General features: G+C 39.9%; 1 protein-coding gene across 3 annotated transcripts in view; it reads right to left on the minus strand.

The window, feature by feature from the left end:
* Positions 1-845: 845 nt before the first annotated feature.
* The window catches only part of DZIP1 (DAZ interacting zinc finger protein 1), a 46,194-nt gene continuing 25,685 nt past the window's right edge, over positions 846-21,354 (minus strand). For 2 of the 3 annotated variants that reach the window (XM_061133798.1, XM_061133797.1), the window contains exons 12-20: positions 16,408-16,467; positions 12,163-12,305; positions 9,090-9,252; positions 8,638-8,767; positions 8,009-8,062; positions 6,409-6,602; positions 4,750-4,880; positions 3,383-3,560; positions 846-1,670 (exon numbers count right to left, since the gene is read on the minus strand). In XM_061133798.1, the coding sequence (XP_060989781.1) occupies positions 1,594-1,670; positions 3,383-3,560; positions 4,750-4,880; positions 6,409-6,602; positions 8,009-8,062; positions 8,638-8,767; positions 9,090-9,252; positions 12,163-12,305; positions 16,408-16,467 (1,130 nt within the window). In that variant the 3' untranslated portion in view covers positions 846-1,593. The remainder of the gene's footprint in view (positions 1,671-3,382; positions 3,561-4,749; positions 4,881-6,408; positions 6,603-8,008; positions 8,063-8,637; positions 8,768-9,089; positions 9,253-12,162; positions 12,306-16,407; positions 16,468-21,354) is intronic. The other variant, XM_061133799.1, reaches the window with a different exon arrangement.

Genomic DNA, 21,354 nt, shown 5'->3' on the forward strand with positions numbered 1-21,354 from the left:
GGTGAAACAGATCACCAGCCCAGGTGGGATGCATGAGACAAGTGCTCGGGCCTGGTGCACTGGGAAGACCCAGAGGAATCGGGTGGAGAGGGAGGTGGGAGGGGGGATCGGGATGGGGAATACGTGTAAATCTATGGCTGATTCATATCAATGTATGACAAAACCCACTGAAATGTTGTGAAGTAATTAGCCTCCAACTAATTAAAAAAAAAATAAAACAGAACAAGGAGCTCAATAGATCTGGATGAGTGAGTGAACATAGGAGCCCTGGTGCCTTCTTAGGCATCGTTGTAGGTTGCTTATCTGTGTCTTACTACAGTGAAGATCTGATTCAGGGTTTATTAGAGCTTTTAGAAACATATTTAAAGCAAGTATATTTGCATTAAATGGCCTTCATGGGAAGTTTTTAAAAAGCTAAGTGGCCCACAAGTAAAAAGGACCCTGGTGGGGCAGAAACAGATAAAGGAAAAATTACCCTTTTAGATCAGCATGTTACATGGCATGGCTACCAAGACAAGCTTAAATCCTTGAATGAGATGAGTTTAACTTGAAATCAGCTCTAATAACAGCCACAGTCACAAGAGTGTCACTGAGGGTTTTACTTGAAAGGCTGACAAAACAAAGAGGTCCAAATCCTAACAGACCATTTAGTTAAAATATTACTTTTTGGGGGGAAACAAAAGAACAGTACCACAAGGTATAAAAAAATGCAAAAAACAGTTTATATGAACATGTTGACTATTGATAATGTCACTGTTAAGAATATAACTAAATTAGTTTTTGAGGTATTTTCTAATGTGGAAAGGGCATTTTAAAAAAGTAAAAAAAAACTACAGACACATGAATTCAGTATGGACTCAATCTATTCTATTCATAGTCTGATAAATTAACTGATATTTAAAATGGCTACATTTTATTCATAAAATATCCAAGGTCAAGGTTATGCTACAGAAATAGTATTTTAAGTTCTAAAACATGCTTACAGTGGCCCAAAGCTGCATATGGGAAAAGTACTTCGGGAAAATGTAGTTAATATGGGCCTAGCTATATTTTTATTAACTCTAAACTTACTTCTAGATGAAAAATAAGCTGTCTATTCTTAAAATTTCACTGATTTCCACCAATTCCATTTTGAGGATACTAACGGAACTTCTATAATAAAACACTTCCAACATGACAATGTACATAAGAAAGATATTTTTTTTTTAAGTTTAAATGCAAACTAAAACCTGCTATCAGTTTAAAAAAAAAATTCACTTAAAAATTAGTTAAAAAAAATACACCTAAACACTAGAGTACTGTTCTGAAGAAAAAACTTTTTATGACTTCAGTGACACATTATTTTTAAGCAGCAGCAGCATTCTTAAACACTTTTATATGCTTCAAAATACTGTTGACAATTTGTGTGTGTGTTTTTTTTAACACTGCATTAGGTGGCATTAAAGAGACTCTTGTTCTCTGAGAGCCGGTTTCCTTGTTATTGCAGGAGATACTGTCAGGCAGGACAATTACAGTTGCGTAGGCAGTGCTGAAATACCACGATATCAAATCCTGCTGAAGTCTGGACGGACCTCCTGACGCACAGGGTGACAGTTACACATCTGAAGAGTCACTCCAATCAGTCACGGTTACTAAGCTGCTTTTCAATGTACTGGACTCATCCTGAGGTCCTGTGTGGGAGACAGGGAGGGAGGGAGAGGAGGCCCCAGTGATTAAACGAGCACATTGTCCAGCCAGTAAACGCTCCATAACTTCACACTGTAATTCGTCACTCGGGCCTGAGTTGGCTTGCCAACCCCACCCCCAGCTCCCACAAGCTGGGGCAAGATGCTGCGGAATGTCCCACCACCACAGGACGGCCTCATCTCTAGGTCAGCCTCACAGGGCCCTCGTAGCGAAGCTTCCACCCGGCCCCCACCTCCTGGCATTCAGCACAGCATCTGGAGGCGGGCAGCCATAAAGAGAGGAGAATAAAATTAACAAGCCAAGGAGGGGCTAAAGGCTAAAAATAGGTTCTTTAGCATGGATGAGCTTAAAGGTGAAGTTAGATCAAAAGTGCCTTGAGCCACTGAAACAGAGTACAGAGAATTCCACTTGAGCGTGACTAGGGATGTTTTCTTTGAGGGGCGTGGGGTCATGGCACCGGGAGGAGGAAATGTACTCAGGGCATTCTGAGTGTCCTGAGTGTCCCGTGTCCTTCCACAGTCACTGTAGCATAAACACGTCTTTTGTTTTTTCAATGATGAGGATGGATGCTGAGACATAGCACAGAAAACTTATGACGGTGACAGAACAGAAGGTCAGTGTTAACAACTGGCACATTGGTAGAGCAAAGAGATCAAGTGAAGACAGAGGCAGCAATGGTTCATCTTAGAAATGCGGGGGGTGGGGGTGGGGTACAAGATCCTGCTATAAGCAGACCAAAAGATGTTCATGTATTCATTTAAAATTATAGATGGGGGGGAACGAAAGTACTGAAGAGGGGGCGTGAGAGTTGCAGGCAGTGGAGAAGGAGCCAAATCTTCATCTGTCTTATCAGCACCTAGAAAGTTCACATCTAAAATCAATAAGTCTAGAAACAAGTCTGGGTCTGTTACTTGCAGGGATGTAGGATGGCTGGGAGGATGCACTGTGTGTATATGGGGGGGCGGGGGGGTGGTTGGAGGGACGTGGAAAATAATTTCTCTGATTTAAAAAATACAAATTATATTTTCTGATTTTAAAAATTAAATGTGTTGAGAGGTTAAGTGACTGGACTTATTATCCAGACTCTAGCCTGGGTGGATAGGATCAATGGCAGTAAACAGTTTCACTGGTCCTTCATTTCACTGGCTACAATGCTACAAGAAGAATCTTCCTTGGAAGAAAATAACAATATTTAACACACAGACAGATGAATACAGGAAGACAGTCAGGAAAAAAGTGGCCTCATTTAGGTGTGTATCAGAAATGTAAATTTCTAGGATGCATCTACGTGAAGAGTATTTGTAGGGGCACTTTCAAAAATAGATATTTAAAAATTTTAAAGACAAAAGATTAGAAACTGAAATTAAAATTTAGAAAACTAGTAAATAGATACTAGTCAGTAAGTTGTTCACATTCAGTCCTTATTAAAGTAATGTTTTTTAAGTTGCTCAGTCGTGTCCAACTTTTTTGTGACCCCACAGACTGTAACCTTCCAGGCTCCTCTGTCCATGAGATTTCCCAGGCAAAAATACTGGAGTGGGCTGCTATTTCCTTCTCCAGGGGATCTTTCTGACACAGGGATCAAACCCACGTCTCCTGCTTAGCAGGTGGATTCTTTTCTGCTGAGCCGCCAGGGAAGCTCATTAGGGTAGTCTGGTGTTTATAAAGGCTTCCGGTAGACACCAAAGCCACGAACCTTCTCCCTTTGGTCCTTTTGGGTTAGCTGCACCCCAGGCATTTGGCACTTGAGTAGAATTTGACTCATTCTTCACAGGTGGAGGAGGTTCCTTCTGTTCTCGCTCAGCTTTTCTCCCTATAGATCTGTCTTCCTCTAAGGATGATATGTCCCAGTCATCATCATCCACATCTGTACACTAAAAAAAAAAAAAAAAAAAACCAAGTGGAGAATAATGAATGTTCCCTAAAGAAACGGTGTGTGTTAGAGCCCCTCAAACAGACTGAGCCACTGACGCTAAATGGTAAGAAGTTAAGAAGTTGGGAGCCTCAGAGGGTCTCTTATCTGGTCATCTCCAAGGGTGATGAAATGGGTTTGGAAATCTGTGCTTCGAAAGCAGAGGGAACCACCTCTTTTTGTTTGTTGCCGTGGAAATGTATGTTTCCTATGTAGCAATTGAAAATTTAGAAAATTCCAGAAACTACATTGTAAAGTCAAGTCAGGATGCTCCCCAATGAGCAGTCAGACAGGCTCTGGGGCTCTTACCTCTGTGATACTAAGACATTTAACTGCAGGAGACATCACATGAGGGCCCTGCAAAAGCCGCCGGCCCCGATGGGAAAGACTGTGTATTTCTCCAGTGCACCTTCTAAGGAAGACACGGTGGCTCTTGACTGATGTGACTTTTTGTCATTTTGGACTTGTGTAACACAAATGGCACTAACTTATGAAAGTAGTTGGACAGAATGCTCTGGATTCCACAGATGAGCAGGGGAAGAATTAAATCTAATGTAAGTGAAAAATTAAAGAGTAACTACGACTGGAAGACCCAGTCAACACAGAGAAGCCCACCCAGGTCTCCATCCATAGGAGCACTTCAGGGGCCTGGTGCCAGACCTTGGAGTGTGTCCAAAGTCTCAGGAAGGGGAGGCTCGGCTTTGTTCTCCGCTCGGGTCACAGTCTCTCTAAAGCATGTCTTATGGACTCCAGCTGCCAAGTGGGGGTAAACTCTGAAAAGTCCCTATTTCACTTCCAGGTCATGTCTTGGTAGCAAAAAGGTTCCTGGACTCAGATCTGAAAGCCCAGATTCTATTCAGTCACAAGTTTCTGTGAACAAACTACCTAATATCTGCCAGTGTCAAATAATACACGTGACAGGATTCTGAAAACCTGTAAAACCTGATAAGCACAGGATGTATTATTACCAGTTATCCTTTCAGTATCTTTGATTCCCTATGGAAATACAATACTGAAAACAAGATAAAGTAAAAATCTCAACCTCTACTAATAACTGTATCTGTTTTACATTTCACTACAAAATAAAATTATTATGATATATTCATTAAAAGATGAATTTGTGTATGTTTAACAAGTAAAAGTGATTTCACCTTTAGATCTTCTTTTAGTTCTTTTTTGATGAACGCATCAGCAACATTAATTCCACCAACTGGCTTATTCATATTTCTGTGATTTGAAACCGTCTTTTCAACTTTTCCAGTTAATGTTTTAACGGAGGTTCCTATGGGACCCATAGAAAACAGGTAAAGTTTAAAAAAATTAAATCTTCAGTTCCAAAATAATCTTACAATGTGAGAGAGTCTGTGTGTTAGTCGCTCAGTTATGTCTGACTCTGTGTGACCCCACAGACTGTAGCCTGCCAGGCTCCTCCATCCATGGGATTTTCCAGGCAAGAATACTCGAGTGGGTTGCCATTTCCTCCTTCAGAGAGAGTCCAAGCATTGCAAATAGTGCCTTTTAAAAAATCATGATCCTCTAGACCAGAAGAATAAAATATTTATTTTAAATCAAAGAAGAATGTCATTCAGACTCATGATCAGAAACTTTAATTTTAGTGAGGCAGCCCGTGTGAATGGATATTCATATGGTATTTTCAAAAACAATTATTTAAAAAGTTATATTTTACACAATTATAAAAACACATAGTATATACAAATTATATACAATAAACTAATAACATCTGATATGCTTAAAATATAGAATTTTTAAGTTGCATTAAACAGTTTTGTTTTTTTTTAATGACCCTTTTGCCTCTTCTCCTTAGCAAATTATCAGCAATCACCAACTTGGACCTCACATTCCTTTAGAACTGCCCTGTTTCCAAAAGGCAGCATGGTGTGTTAGAACAGTTATTCTCAAGGACACACAGTGTTAAGGGGTTGAATTGTGTCCCAAATGCGTATGTTGAAGTCCTTACCCCCATTACTTCAGAAGGTGACCTTATTTGGAGACAGGACCTTTAAAGAGATAATTAGGTTAAGGTGAGGCCATTAAGGAGGACCCTAATCTAACACAGCTGGTGTCCTTGGACAAGAGTGGGAAATTTGAACACAGAGGCACCCACAGAAAAAGCCAATGTGACGAGACATAAGGAGAAGACAGCCATCTACAAGCCAAGGACAGAGGGACAGAGCAGGTCCTCTCCTCATAGCTCTCAGAAGAAACCAACCTTGCCACCTTGATTGTGGTCTTCCAGATCCTGTGAGACAGATTCTGTGGTTTAAGCCACACAGAGTGTGTTCTTCATTATAGCAGCCCTTGTGTTTGTTACTAATACACCCAGACATCCGCAACCCCTTCCTCTCCTTCCACCTGAACATCAACTACTTGCTAAGCCCCTTCCATTTTTCCTCAGGCATCAACAATTTTTAGATTAACCCCATACTTGCTTTCCTGGTGGCTCAGATTGTAAAGAATCGGCCTGCAATGCAGGAGACCCGAGTTGGATCCCTGGGTTGGAAAGATCCCCTTGAGAAGTGAATGACTACTCACTCCAGTATTCTTGCCTGGAGAATTTCAAGGACAGAGGAGCCTGGCAGCCTACAGTCCATGGGGTCGCAAAGAGTCAGACACGACTGAGGGACTAGCACTTTCATTTTACTTTCACACTGTTTCCTCGAGAACTTTCTCAGCTCAGATACCCAGTATGGAGAGTTGAGAACCACTGTCGTCCACAGAAGCACTGTGGTTGAGAACCACTGTCCTAAAATCAAAATTTCCAGGTGGATTTTCAGTAAAGGAAAGCTTACCTGTGGGCTTGGGGGAAATATCAGAGTCCTCAATTTCACTTCCCTCCGTCCAGTCAGTGTCGCTTTTGACGGTGCTCTTTACGAAACTACTCTTGTTGCTTTTAGAGGCCAGCACAGGAAGTACGTCTGGGGAGGCGAACGCCTGGATGAGGTCGTCAGCATCCAGCTCCTCCTCGGAACTGAAGGGAGGAGTCCTAAACAAACCAAAGCCCACACAGGGGGCGCTGTTTCCGTGTTTCAGGATTTACAGACAATATGCCCCTTAAAGAGGTCGGAACTTTCTCAAGAGAGCCGAACAAATGCGTGCGTGGCCACACAACAAGATGGCGGCCAGGCTGAGGGCTTACTATGCAAAAGGCGGAATGGCCATTTCAAGTTTACATCTGCCAACCACATGCCACATGGCCTATTTACCAAAGTGGACTGAAGTTAGGACATGACTCCTCTAAACTCAAATTTTGTATTTTTTTAATATCAGTTTTTATACACCTAAGAAAAATATTTTATAGTGGAAAAAATATTTCTGGGATAAAACTATGCTGTCTTTTAAAATAGTGACATTTGCAAAGAGTCCACACGACTGAGGACACACGCAGGCATGCATGCATGCATTACTTATAGCTGACCTTTATACTGTACCCTACCAAGGACTTTATATGACTACACACACTCATTTGTAGTATCATGTAAATCATCACCCCATTTTAAAGTGAAACAAATTCAGAGCAGTATCTATTTATTTAAAAAATATTCACTGAGCACCTAAATTCCACACAATGTTCAGTTAAACTACATCCCATGAAATAAAGCTCTTCCCGTGAGATTATTACATGATAAGTGCTTCTGAAGGGTGAGTTATCATTTATAGTGTCTTTGTTATATTTATTCTCTCTACTATGGAATTCAATTATCATAAAATTAGTTTTACTCCTAATTAATAACAATGATATACCTACAACTTATTGAGTACCCACAAGTGCCAAGCACTGAGACCAAGTCCTTTTCGTATGTTCTCATTTTGATTTGTAGAACTATTCTGTGAAAGAGGAAGCACCATCCCATATTACAGATAGAAAAACTGAGGCTTAAAACAGGTAATCAACTGAATCAGTATCACACAGTTAAGGAATGACTGAGATAGGGTTCTCAGTATCCTAAAAGAGCCTAAGAGTGTAAGGTCTAAGGCCGTTAACAACTTCCACAAGAAGCTGGAACACTAAAATTCTACCCAGATACACCATCATGGATCCAGCCACTAAAAAGCAATATCACACATTTAATTTATCATGCTTGTTGAAAATTTATAATGTATATAAATTTATAATTTATCATTCTTATCGAAAATTACTAAACTAGGCAGGGGTGGAGGTGGGGAATAACAAACATGACTCAGGTGTGGTCCCACTTGTTAATGGAGGCCACAAGAGCTATTGACTTAGGATAAAGAAGTGAAGGTGTAACAAAGGAATCACAGATTAAATATGATATGTAATAATTATGGTTCTAGTGAACCACAATGAACATACTAATTTACAGTGAAAGGAATGTTCAGTGAAAAGAACTTTTAAAAACCACCTTTCCCTGCTCCCTCAGTACTCACGCAACAGTGGAAGACCTCCTGGGAAAATGATCTTCTGTGGCATTTTTCTTAACTCTAAAAGCAAGAGAAAAATATTTCCAGCATGAGCAAATCATGTAATTTAAAATAGAGTTCTATGGAATTGGTGATTTTTGCTTTATTAGAGGGTGAGCAGTTACGAGTCTCCCCGAACTGAGAGAAGGGTAGGCATTCCAAGTGTGATTCTCTGTTGGGTCACACATTGCTGTGGGCTGAATGCTTGTGGCCCCCTAATATTCCTGTGTTGAAGCCCTAGCCCTCAGTGTGATGGTATCTGAAGATGGGGTGATTTGGTTTAGATGAGGTCATGAGAATGGGGCCCACATTGAAAGGAATTAGTGCCCCCGTAAGTAAAGGAAGACAGACCAAGGCTCTCTTGTTCTCCTTGGCAAATGAGGACACAGTAAGAAGCTGGCCATCTGTGAGTCCTGGGAGAGAAGCCTCCCAGAACCTGACTATGCTGGCTGGCATCCTGATCTCAGACTTCCACCCTGCAGAAGTGTTATAAAATATATTTCTGTTGTTTAAGCCACCCAGTCAATGGTATTCTGTTATAGCAGCCCAAGCTGAGACAAATATTTTAAAAAAAAATTAGAGTTGAAAATACTCACTTTGGAACAGATGTTCTATCAGAAAAAACAGGTCTTTGTCTAATCAGCTGTCTGCTTTTGGGAGGAAGGTGTATTGCTTTAGGTAGTTCTCCAGTTGAAAGGGTGTCCATTTGAGAAGCACCATACCTGTCTGGAATAGTAGTGTCATTTGTGAGTCTCCACTGCGTGAAAAGCAGAAGAAAATGCTACAATATTGTCTACATTGGCACAGAAACAGACAAGCCCATCTCAAGGGCCTAGAGTCCACACTACAGGAGGTTTTTAATTGTAAAAACACACACACACAAAAAAAAAATTGTAAAAAAAAAAAATCTGAAATGCAACATTTAATGGTTCAAACAGTAACAGAGTTGCCGATTAAGTGCCAAGGTTTGTGAACCATATAAAATCATGAAATGGTTGGTCTATTCATATTTCTGCAGACATGAAATGGCAGTGGGTCACAGGCTTACCTGTGGACAGCAGTGTTCTCTCTTCAATTTTACAGCTGACCTGATGTTCAAGGAATTCTCGAATTTGCTGAATGTTAGGTATTTGTCTTTCTCGCTCATGTCTTGTTGATTCCACGGTTCTTAGCACTCTATTCAAGTGATCGCTTGGAATACCACGTATATCCTGAAGGAACAAAATGTTAAGTTAAGAAATTATCCTTTGATGCTTTTCATTTCGTGAATGTCTGCATTAACCATGCCAATCTTTCGTCCTTACTGCTGCATGTAAGATGGGGATGCCCTGACATATAATACATGGTCCCAGCCCCAAAAGGAGCTCAAGGTGCAATGGGACACATAAGGAGTGTGTAAGATTATACGTGGCTGGTTAGGGATACCATTTGGGATCAGGACTGAATTTATGGAAGGCATGTGAGTGACTGATTATGACTGATTAACCAACAGTGCAAGATGTGTGATAAAGACTGAATGAATCCAGCTGGAGGAATTCAGAGATTCAAGCCATCAGAGGCCTCAGTGGCCCAAGAAGGCTTAAGAGGAAGGCTGGGTTGTGCCTTGAAGGATGGGTGGATGAAACAAGTAAAAAGAAGGGTGGGATCAGATGGGGGCACCTTGTGGGGAAGGCAGGCAATGAGGCAGAAACAGTCAGGGTGTCAAGGGATTAATGCTACAGAGAAACAGGTGAGGAGAGCAAAAAAGGAGACTGATGCCAAAATGAAAAACTTCAAGGCTAGTTATGCCACAGGTAAGAGAAAAATCATCAGGCTTTCAATGATGAAAATGCCATAATTTAAGAGGTGATTTGAGAAAATTCTTCAGGATTTGAAAGGTTATCTAAAGAAGAAAGCCAGTTAAAGAGCGATTTATTCATTTATTCAATATCAGTGTCACACACACACTCCCATCTCCTCCCTCACTTTTCCCTGAGTCTTCCTCATTCCAGGAAGTGACCCTACCACCCATCCAGCTGCCCAGGGCAGAAATCTCCATCATCAGATTGACTGCCACCTCCAAGCAGTTTTCTGTGACCTCAATTATTCAATCCCTTCTACTTTTCCTTCATTTCACATCCTATAATCATTATGGATCTATCACCTGTTTTGTGTGAGCAGGTGTTCAACGCCTATCTTCCTATACCCTGATGCTGGATGCAAAGACACAATTCTGTACAAATGTCAGTTCTTCCTAAATAACACACAACATTTAAAGCAATTCCAATCAGAATCCCATCCCAGCAGGGATTATTTTGGAACTGCAGCAGCTGTTTCTAAAGTTCACTGAAAAACAAAATACAAAAGAACTGCCAAGAAATTTTTGAAATAAGACTAATAAAAAGGCATGGCCTGTAACAGATACTAAAATATAGGACAAAGTTACTAAGATTAAACCAGTATGGTGTTAGCAAACAAATACCAAAAAATTCAAAGGATAAAATCACTGAAAGTCCAAAAATAAATCCAAATGTATATACAGATGTCCTTTATGATAAAACTGCTATTTCAAACAAACTAAGAAAGGGTGGGTTATTCAACAAAAGATCCAACTGATCCAACTGGAAATAAGTTTAGATCTCCAACTTAGTGTTTTCAAACTTAAGTGTTAAAGCCCAGATAGACAAAAAAAGTAAACAAAAAACTATGCATTAGGTTTAAAAAAAAAAAAGGGTGTTTTTATACTCATAGGATAAAAGTAAATGTCCCAAATAAAACATATAACCCCCAAACCATATGCAGCTACAACAGGAGCTCTCATACACTCACAGGGATATTGTCAATGTTTACACTTAGGAAAATTATTTGGCTAAACCTACTAAAACTAAACGTGTATAGTCTTAAGAACTTTCAATCCTAGATATACATCCAAGAGAAAGGAATGTCCATGTCCACCAAAAGACAGTACAAGAATGTAAAGCCAAAAAGCCCCAAACTGGAAATCTAAATGGCCCTTAACAGGAGAACAGATAAAATCTAGTGTATTTATACAACACAATATTACAGTACAAACTACTGTGAAGTGAAATAATACAAATGAATCTTAAAGAAAAAGTCATAAGCAAAACAAATGACACAAATACTACATGGTGTAGGGTTCCACTCAGATGAGGTTTAAGAACAAACAAAACTAAATCTGAATAGTCATTGCCTCTGGTCGGGGAGTATGAAGCAATAGCAACTTAGGAGAGCCAAAGACGGTCTTCTAGGATATTGGAAATGATGGATTTCTTGACCTGGGTGGTAGTTACAGACCATACACACACACACCCCACATACAGACATACAAATCTGTATGTACACATCTTTGTATACACACATACATTCAGATACACACAAATTTTAGCACATGTGCAGATACACATATACACATGTATGCATACAGATCCATGCACCTATACACACAGATCAACATACACAAACACAACACATGCATCTGCACACATAAACATGCATGCAGTGCATGTACACAATGCACACATGTCCATGTGCACACAACTGCATAAACCACCCACACATGTATGCATACTTTTGCATTACACATACACACATGCACATGTAATATGTATACTCATATGCAGAAACGGGAATATATAAATTCAGGTTGTTCAATTAAGTTTGTGTATTTTATGTATGCAACTATTCAGCCTGGCAACAACATGAAATACAATTCATTCACCCATTCATTTAATAAGTGCTGCTGATTTTGTAATAAACATAGTTTGGAGCTAACATCAGAATGTGGGCAGCTCTGCAACTGCCTACAGGCAAATCCTGGCTCCTTCATCACTAACATGTGACCTGAAGCAATGACTTCACCTTTGCAAAATGCAGATGAACTAACTGCCACTTATCTCAGAGATCAATCTCTATGTTTAAATGAGTTAACACTGGGAAAGCTCTCTGAAAGGTGTCAGGCACACAGTGAATGCCAGCTAAGTGTTTAATGAATCATGTCGCATTAGGCTCTGGTCTCCAAATGTAAGAGAACTGACATGCCACCTCCTCTTCTCTGATCATTTATTATTTAGAAAACAAAATAAAACGAAACCAGTAAATATTCCCAAAGTGGGTGAACTTACTGCATTAATCCCCAACATTTCCAGTTTCTCCACCAAACTCTGCTCCAAGACAGTTCTTATTTCCTTAGTGAGGGAAGGGTTATTCTTCAAAGTTTTCCTTATATGTATCTTGTTGTCATTTAATTTCTGTTCATTTTCTCGTCCTAAAATAAGGTTTTTATAATGTGTTAAAAGGAATTAAACAAATGTATTAAACCTCTAAGCAGAAAATGGCAAAACACAACTTCTAAACTGCAAGCAAGCATTCATGTTTTCAAGTTTTTGAATATTTTAGTCATTCAGCACAATATATAATCCTTAAGTATTATAGCTTTTAAAATTATCTTAAGCCTGCTTCAAAACTTCAGGATCTTCAGACTTTTTCTTGATTACTCAACCAAATTATAGCTAGATATATGTGAGAAATAAGTCTCTAGAGAAGCAAAATGGGAAAAAAAAAAAAAACTTACTGAGAAATTTAATGTTTTATCCTAAAATTATTTTTACTACTTCCTAAAGAAATCATTTCTCCTAAATCCAGTCAGAATTAGGTATCATCTAATGAAGAAAAAGCCTTCTTTCTTTTAAATAATTAAGTTTTATGTTATATATTTAGTGGATGTTAAGTTCACATAAAATTTCAAAATGTGAAGATTATTATCTCTCTCAAAATACTTACCAAAATGAAAAAGAAATTAACAAAACTCTTAGGAAAAGTATATTTTGTTTACAACAACCTAAAGTTAGAAACAAAAAATAACAGGCCAGAGTCTCTTAATGTGTCCTTCCTTATTCCTTTTATTTCCTTCGAGAAAAAATTGTCTAGTTTAAGAAGGTTTGGAGAAAGGAGCAGGACTGTATGACCTTGAACAACCGAGTACTTATGTAAAAGGAAAATGAAGGCTTAGGAAACAGTCTCGGTGCTGGGCAGTTCAGACCCTTAGTGAACACCACAGGCAGATCTGGGAGAAGGTGCTGATGGTACTATCATCATTCTGAAGCCTGTTCTCCTAACAAAAGCATTTCACCCAAAGAAAGTGGCACCAAATGCCACTGCCCAGGTCTGGGGCTTCAGGCAGATCCCCAAGAGATTCCACTCTTTCAAGGTCTCACCTGCCTCAGCAGATGGGATTTTTAGGTTCCCATGGCACGTGGATTTGCAGAATATCTTAATAACATGCTTTTTGGTTAAGATGCTTTCTAAACACTAGCTCAATTCCAATAGTAAAGAATATTTCTGTTCATTATTAACACATTTCAGGCAAAATTAGCCACATTATTATTGGTCCATTAAATAGGAGGGAAAAACCTGCACGATGATGCTTTTCTACACTTTGCTACTGTGGCTTGCTAAATCAAAATTATGAAATTTTGTATGAGTCTATATGGACAAAAGTCAGATGTAATCTTAAATTTTATATTTTCAGCATTTATGCTGCTGTTTCCCCAATATTCTGAAACTACAAAAAGAAAAAGAACTTCTGCCCTAGGAACTGAGTCCATCAAAACCTAGAGGGCTTAGCTGCAGTCACGGCTGTCGCTGACTTTGGCTGCTGGTTGGTCATCAAGTCTGCACCTGTCTAGGGCCGAAAGTAATAAGAAGTACCGAGAGAGCCTGGAAGTCATAGAGCTACTATTGAAATAGATGCACCTCCTGTCTCGATTAGGCAAAGATAATTCTTTGGCCAGCATCTCAGATATAAAAGAAATAACACAGAAGCACAGTTTGAAGCGAGGCTCTTCACAAGCAGGGGTCAAGTGATACCCAGAACAGACTGGCCACAGTCTAGAAGAGTTGCAAGGCCTTTGATAGAGGTAACTGAATTCATTTGCTGGCTGGTCCAAGTTCACCTTCAGCCCTGATGACAAGTTCATTTTGATGCCTAAGTTCTCCCAAATGATGGAAGATTTCCCTCTGTCCTTAAATTCCTTCACAAGTGGGTGCTCACTTTGGAAAGTCATTTGTGAATAATTAGAAAAATTTTTATAGAAAGAAGTCTTATGAGCCTGGGTCTGGCAAGACAGAAGCAAGAGAAAGAAGGTAGAATAGATAGGAAAAGATAATAAAGTTTTTCTGTAAAGGTGAAATGAATGACTTGAAAGATGATCAGAACTCAAGATTTTAGTTAAAGCACAGATTGTCTCACCAAGATCAAGACAAACTATTCTAGAAATCAGCATTTCCTCTAATTAAAGAATGGAAAGCATGCCCAAGCAGATGCCCAGGCTAATGCATAACAGCCCACACATGTAATCAGTTATATCAGACTTATTAACACACCACATCATTCATGGTAAGCAAATAATTGTAGCATAAAGCACGTAGTTAAACAAAACAAAAAGCAACACACAACAGAATTTCTGAGTTGGAAGGGACTTGATGGTCTAGTACTCAATTTCCTCATTAGTCACGGGAGGACTCTAAAACCAGAGAGGTAGAGAATTTCCCAAAGGCCATCCTGCAAAGGCTGGACCTGTTTGCCTTCCTCCATCTCTTTGTTCTTTGCATTAAACCATGGAAAACAGAAAACCTGGACGTTAGTCCTAGCCACTCTCACTAATTAAACTCAATGACCTGGAGCAAGCTCCTAATCCCCTTGTGTTCCAAGTTTCTGAAAAATAACCCCTAAGATCCCTCCTGGCCCTCGCATTCTAACATCCAACAGAAGTGAGATCAAGTCTGCCTCAAAGGATGAGTTAATTCTTGATAAAAAGCTGTAGTGTTTTTGCAAATCACTGCCAAAATTTAGGTGCACAGGCATTTGTCTGCAAATGTTAGTACAAGCTGAGAAATTTATTGATGGCAATTAATTTGCTGCTAGCCGGCTGGCTCCACGGAGGCACTAGAAAGATGCAGTCACTGGTTTCTGTAACAGTGCTCTTGGATTCAGTTGATCCCAGTGGTCCTCAGCGCTCACCCATCTCCACCAGAGCTGTCTGAACACATGGTGGGTGCCAAAGATGAGTTTCCCAACTCAACTCCCTAACTGTGGCAACAGCCAATGATGGTATTTGCCGTCAGCAATGCAAGCCTTACATTGTCTGAGTAGAAGAAACCTAAAAGAAGTCCAGGCAGAATATGCAATGGGTGAAACTTGGAACTGAAACGGTGATGATGGACAAACCAGGATTCCTCTTGGAACCTAGCTGACTCATTTCTAGTAGTACGAACTATGTAATTGGAGACACTAGTTTCAAAATTTTGGACCCTATCTATGAACCTCCTGACATATTTCATAGAAATTCTTCCAAGAATAAGGGATCTTATGTTCTAGATATCAATAAATGATACTTATGAAAGAGCAAGCATGTTACATGCAAGAAAATGAAAAAACAGATCATGCAGATGTTACAGATATGCTTGATCTAGTTCCTTCTCAATCTGTATCCTTATACAAAAAAAAAAAAAATTGGGAAAAGTCTAGAGAACACAGAAGTTATAACAAACATTAAGAATTTACATATTATAACGTATAATTTTATTTTGCTTCCTAACAAAAATGATACAACCACAGCCCATATAAATATTAACAATTTGCTTTCTCCTGAAGAAGTAAAATATGGTAAAGCATTACTAAGGAGACAATTATGATAAACTGATCCAAATATAATTGTTTTAGGATCTCTAAGTCATTAGAAAATATTATTAATAATGTAAGTAAGAATTCACAAACTTTAAAAATTAGCTGACAGGAAATAATTTTTATTACTACTGCCAAATAAAATGAGGAGGCAGTAATAATTTTAATTAACTCCCCAAACCTGTAACAGCTCTCAGATTCTGCCATTGAGATATTCTGCATGTAAATATTCCACATTCAGAGCCTAGACATTATGCCTTCCTTGCTATTAAAAACAGTTTTTGAAATGGGCACTTTACTTATTCATTTGGTAGATTCAGGGTATGAGAAATGACTACTGTGGTCTTAATATTTTTGTATAATCTGGCACACAACTGCGTCAATTTGTCATCGGATCAGAAAATCTTGGCATTGACAAAATGGCTTAAATTTTTTTTTTCAAGTTCCCTGACATAGAAAATTTCTTACTCATATGCTAAAAGACAGTAAAGCAGGGCGGAAATATAACAGCACATTATGGGAACAGGATGCCGGAATACTACAGACAGATTGGAAACGTAATCCAAACCTAAATGCCTTCCTAATTTTGATACACTACGATAAAACTCAAGTACTTTCAAAGCTTGGGTTTTAGCATCTAAATGTGATTGATGTAGATATAAACCCTGATCAAGCTCATTGTTACCTTTTTCTTCCTCTGAAAGTTCTTCTATTGGTTCCAGTATGTGCGATGAGAATGCCTGTTCTATTAATGAGGAAAAATAAGAATAGTACAGACAGGACAACATCAAAGTAAAGTTAGTTTCTTTCAAACAATTTTGAAAGACATCGTTCCATAGTACTTTAACCAGGCCTGATATAGCAGGCCTGAAATGGGAAAAAAATATTAAGGCAAGGCAGTCAGTTAAAGCTGGTTACTTTTCCACAGTATCTGCCCTTTCTATGTATTTTCTATTAACTTCACTCTCAGGAAATTATATTTTTAAATAATTAGGTTAAAATTTCTTGCTCATCAACTTAGTGCCAGACAGGACTTCTTTAAGGCACAAGGACACAACTGCAAAAGTTCTTCTTCACTTATCCCTAAAAATATTTTTGACACAGATATATTTTCCTTACATCATATATATATATATTTCCTTATATCTTAAATATATTTTCTTATATATTTATATATATTTCCTTATATCTTATATCTATATTTTTCCTTATATCATATATATATATTTTCCTTATATCTTAATCAGGTAGCTAAATAGAAAATTATTGAAACTACTTCAATTTCCAAAGATAAAAACATAGAAAATTCCCAGGGCCCCGGGGTTCCCATTTCTTGTTAGCCCCAGGGCCTTCAAGAAGAAGGACCAGAATAGTAGAAGAACAAGGAGAGGTCTCCTGGGGTCAGCAGGAGGACTTAGACCCACTCTCATACACCTCTGTGTCCCTAAACAACGTTTCACGTGCTCCCAGAGAATCAACGGGGTAAAGCTGTGGACAGATGACAGATGAAGGTAGGCTCTTCCCAATCCCACCCCAGAAGAGTGAGCGGGGCGGATGAAGTCTCTGGGTGACTTCCCGGGGAAATGTCCCCGTGCACACACAAGAAAACCCAGGGCAGCATGGATAAAGCAAATCCCATCTATCAGCAGAGAGACTAGGAGGTCAGGGTTTGACTGAAGGTCTAACCAACCACAGCGGTCAGGCATTAGGCACAGAGTGAAATGCAACCAAAAGTCTGGTTTAGGAGGTGCCTGGTTCACTCATTTTCAGTCTGGAGGCTGACACAGGTTGCCTGAACAGAGAGCTGTTCACCGGCTCCCACAAACAGAAGTCATTTCATTCCACCACCAGACCCAGGGTGGGTGACTGGGGAGGGTAATAGTGGCCAACAATTACTCCCTGGGTTCCAGGCACAGACCTAAGTGCTTTGCATGTATTATCTCAGATTTACTACCTCCTACTTTGAAGGTCTTCTAATTTATTAAAGGGTATTTCTGGTACTCTATTTTAGGCATATACAAATATACACACACACAAATATATATATAACAGCTACATACAAAGAGATATATTTAAGTGTTTATAACTAGGCTCTTACAGCTAGTTCAGCAATATAGTCAACATCTCTAATGCTGACTATATGGGAGAAATGCATTTTAAACTACTTCCAAATGAACTTTCAGCACACAGTCTATCAATAAATAGGATTCCACTTTAATTCTGAAACATAAACATGGCCCCACCACAAAGGAGCAGGTGATTCGAACCCTGTAACACAAGTGCTGAACACCACAAATGTGCTTTTGAATTTATTATTTGGCATCAAGATTTTAAAGTTATACGGATGAAGAAAAAAATGTGTAACTATGGGTGGTGGTGGATGTTAACTAAACATGGTGATTATTTTGCAACATATACAAATATCAAATCATTATATTGTATACCTGCAAATAATATAATGTTATGTGTTAACTATACTTCAATAAAAAGTTTAAAAATTAAAAAAAGTAAGGTTACACAAGTATTCTCCTAATTTGAACTGCTGAAAACAGATATCTAAAAGGATAGCTAATATCTTTTTTTTAAGTCACATGGTTTATATTGTATTGTAATTTCTGAAAAAGACAAAAATAAAAGTTATGAGGAAAACTTTTATAAAATCTTACAATATCATAATATACATACTTATTATATTATAGGGATAATCCTATGATTTATCTCTCTTGAGTCAGGATTAATGGTCAAAATCTGACATTTCCTGCAGTGGTGCAGAAGGCAGGGGAAGGACAGATTTCTGAATCTGGACCCCTACAATAATAAAGGCTGAGGAAGTGAGGTTGACCAGACCCCAGGGCACCCAAAGCAGGCTGATGTCCCAAATATGGGATGGAAGGCCCGCCATCCTCATGCTTTATAAGCCACAGGTCCAGCCTCCAGTTCCTGTCCTGAGCTGAGACCTCCAGGGTAAGAGTTGAAACGCTCAGAGGCTTCCAGAGAAATCCTTATGTCAGTCTCCCACCATTATCTCCAGAAGAAAAACTCCCAGTTCTTCACCCAGCCCTTTCTCCACTGGCTGATTTTGTTGGACTTCATCGCCCCACCCTAGAAGCAAATGTTTAGCCCATGCATGCTCACTGACCTCTGCTCCAAAGGCCTTGCCTCATCTACCCTGACCACAGCCCAGTGGAGTAGCCAAGACTCTTCTCCCCACTGGCAAACAAGGAAACCCAAGTCCACAGTCTCATGATTCAACCATGAATCCAGACTATCTGCTTCCAAACTCCAGGCTCTTGGCCATGAAGCTCCAGTGCCTTCCCACTGGTGCCCGTTGGGTTTGTCTTGCAGACATCGTCCAGCCAGTATCTGAGCTCATCATGTTCTGGCCTTTCTCTCCCCTTTGCTCCCCAATCACTCGCACATCCTTTCCACCAATCCCATAGAACAGCTGTTATGTTCACTCCTTCCCATTTCATCACCGTAACCCCAATCCCTAGGTAAGGAATCTCTTGTTGCTTAGTTGCTCAGTCGTGTCCGACTCTTTGCAACTCCACGGACGGTAGCCCGACAAGCTCCTCTCTCCATGGGATTCTCCAGGCAAGAATACTGGAGTGGGTTGCCATTTCCTTCTCCAGGGGATCTTGCTGACCCAGGGACTGAACCCACATCTCCAGTTTGACAGGCAGATCCTCTACCACTGAGCCACCTGGGAAGCCTGACAAAAAGAAGAGGAGACCATTCAAGGACAGACTAGGAATCTCTCAGACTGTGTCTAAAACCGCCAACTGATCTCCCAGCTCAGATTCTTTGTCTTCCTGCAGCCCAGCTCTCCAATCCTGCCATGCTCAGCCTCTGAACATTCAGCAGCTATGAAATGACACAAGAGCAACCCCAAAGCTTCAGTCCATCACTCAGCGGTTGCCATAAGCAACCTCAACCAGCATCCCTCCAATCTCTTCTGCACATTCTCCACTCTGTCAACTAATTCATCGGCACCAATAATTCACATCCAGTGCTCTCCTGCCACCTTTTGCTGCTAATTTTTGCCTGTCTCAGCAGAAAGGAGCAGCCAGTACCCCTCTCCCTAGGGCAACCTATATCTTATAACTGTTCACCTCGACTCTGGACAACTCCAAAATGCCCCTCCCAGCTCTAAAACCCCAGTCAGATCTGCTGAGACCTCTAGTGCAGCTGCATCTGGGATCAACATCCCTTTAACACCCAACCCTGCTTCTCTCACGGGTGTTGTCTGAGAGCAGTGCCCAAATCTCACCTGCAAACCTCCACCCCGGAGCCTGTGTCTCGGGGAACCCAACCTCAGCTGGTGAGTAATCATGAGATTTTTCGTGGTAAAGGATCTCATCAAGGTTTGAGATGGGACAAAAGGAAAGACAGAGAGGAAGCTGGGCTAATTAATGTTGTGCAATCTGTGACCAACACTCCCTGTCCCCTCCAACCCCCTGCCCCGCCCCGCCCCACCGCCAGCACCTGGGGAAGCTGCCACGGCTGGAGACAGAGGCAGTGGGCCCCCGCCAAGCCAGCTCCTCACTCCTAACCATTGAAATGCTCACAAATCGGCTTTGATCCCAATCCAAGGGCTGTGGGCCTCATGCCAGGCCAGCATTTAAAACGAGCATTTCAATCGCAGCAGATGCCAGCAAGGGAGATTGGCTAATTCATGCAGCCCCAGCCTGGGCAAGGCAGAATCCACATGGAACACGATGCTCTAGAACTGACAGACTTGTTGGGACCCTGGAATCAGCCCCAAATAACATTCCATGCCAACCATATGTGTCCCTGATCGGGCACCAAAAATATAAAACAACAAAAACATGGCCCTCGTACAATGTCAGATAGGAGGCTAGCAATAACCAACGGGAAACAAAAGAAACTAAAACACATGTTGACATCCAAAAAAGTAGCCGGCAATGCCTTATAAAAATCAACTCTAAAAAATGAGGCAACAGAGAGATATTAACCTGACATCAATAATATGAATAGACAAAAGTTGTTAGAAATAACTTCCTCATATATTCAATATTAAAGAAAGTTTATGTAGGTCAAACACACAGTTTATCTCTGTTACTGGTTCAAAGGAAAAAAACCCTGCATGTTCTAAACACTTGAAAATAATAACATCCAATATGTGAAGAATTTATGCATTACATATTATAAACACATGCCCAAGGGAACCAATCCCCCTGAAATAATCTTAGGAAAAAAATCAGGGGCAGTAAAACACTTCATGAATCAGTCAGTGAGTAAAAAGAATAATTACAAAAGGCCATCATACATGAACCACAATATTTCTCAAGACAAAAAGTCCAACTCGACTGGCCATGGATTTAAGTCCAAAGTAAAAGGCTAAATAGAGAAGTGGAATGAAATAATCATTAGATTCCAGAAACATTTGTAGGTAAGACAGGAAAAAGATGGTCCCCCTCCCACTTTAATTCACTTAACATACAGCAGATCACAGGAAAACAATATATTGAAAACATACCATAAAAACTGCTAGCACCTTAGTTGTATAAAAATATGTTTATAAATATTCACCCTGTCTACTAGATCATGTTAATAACAATTATTACCCTGTGACCTGGTCCAAGACCTGGATCCTGGCAGCAATTTTATC

This window comes from Dama dama, chromosome 30 (genome assembly GCF_033118175.1).
Source record: "Dama dama isolate Ldn47 chromosome 30, ASM3311817v1, whole genome shotgun sequence".
Lineage (NCBI taxonomy): Eukaryota > Metazoa > Chordata > Mammalia > Artiodactyla > Cervidae > Dama > Dama dama.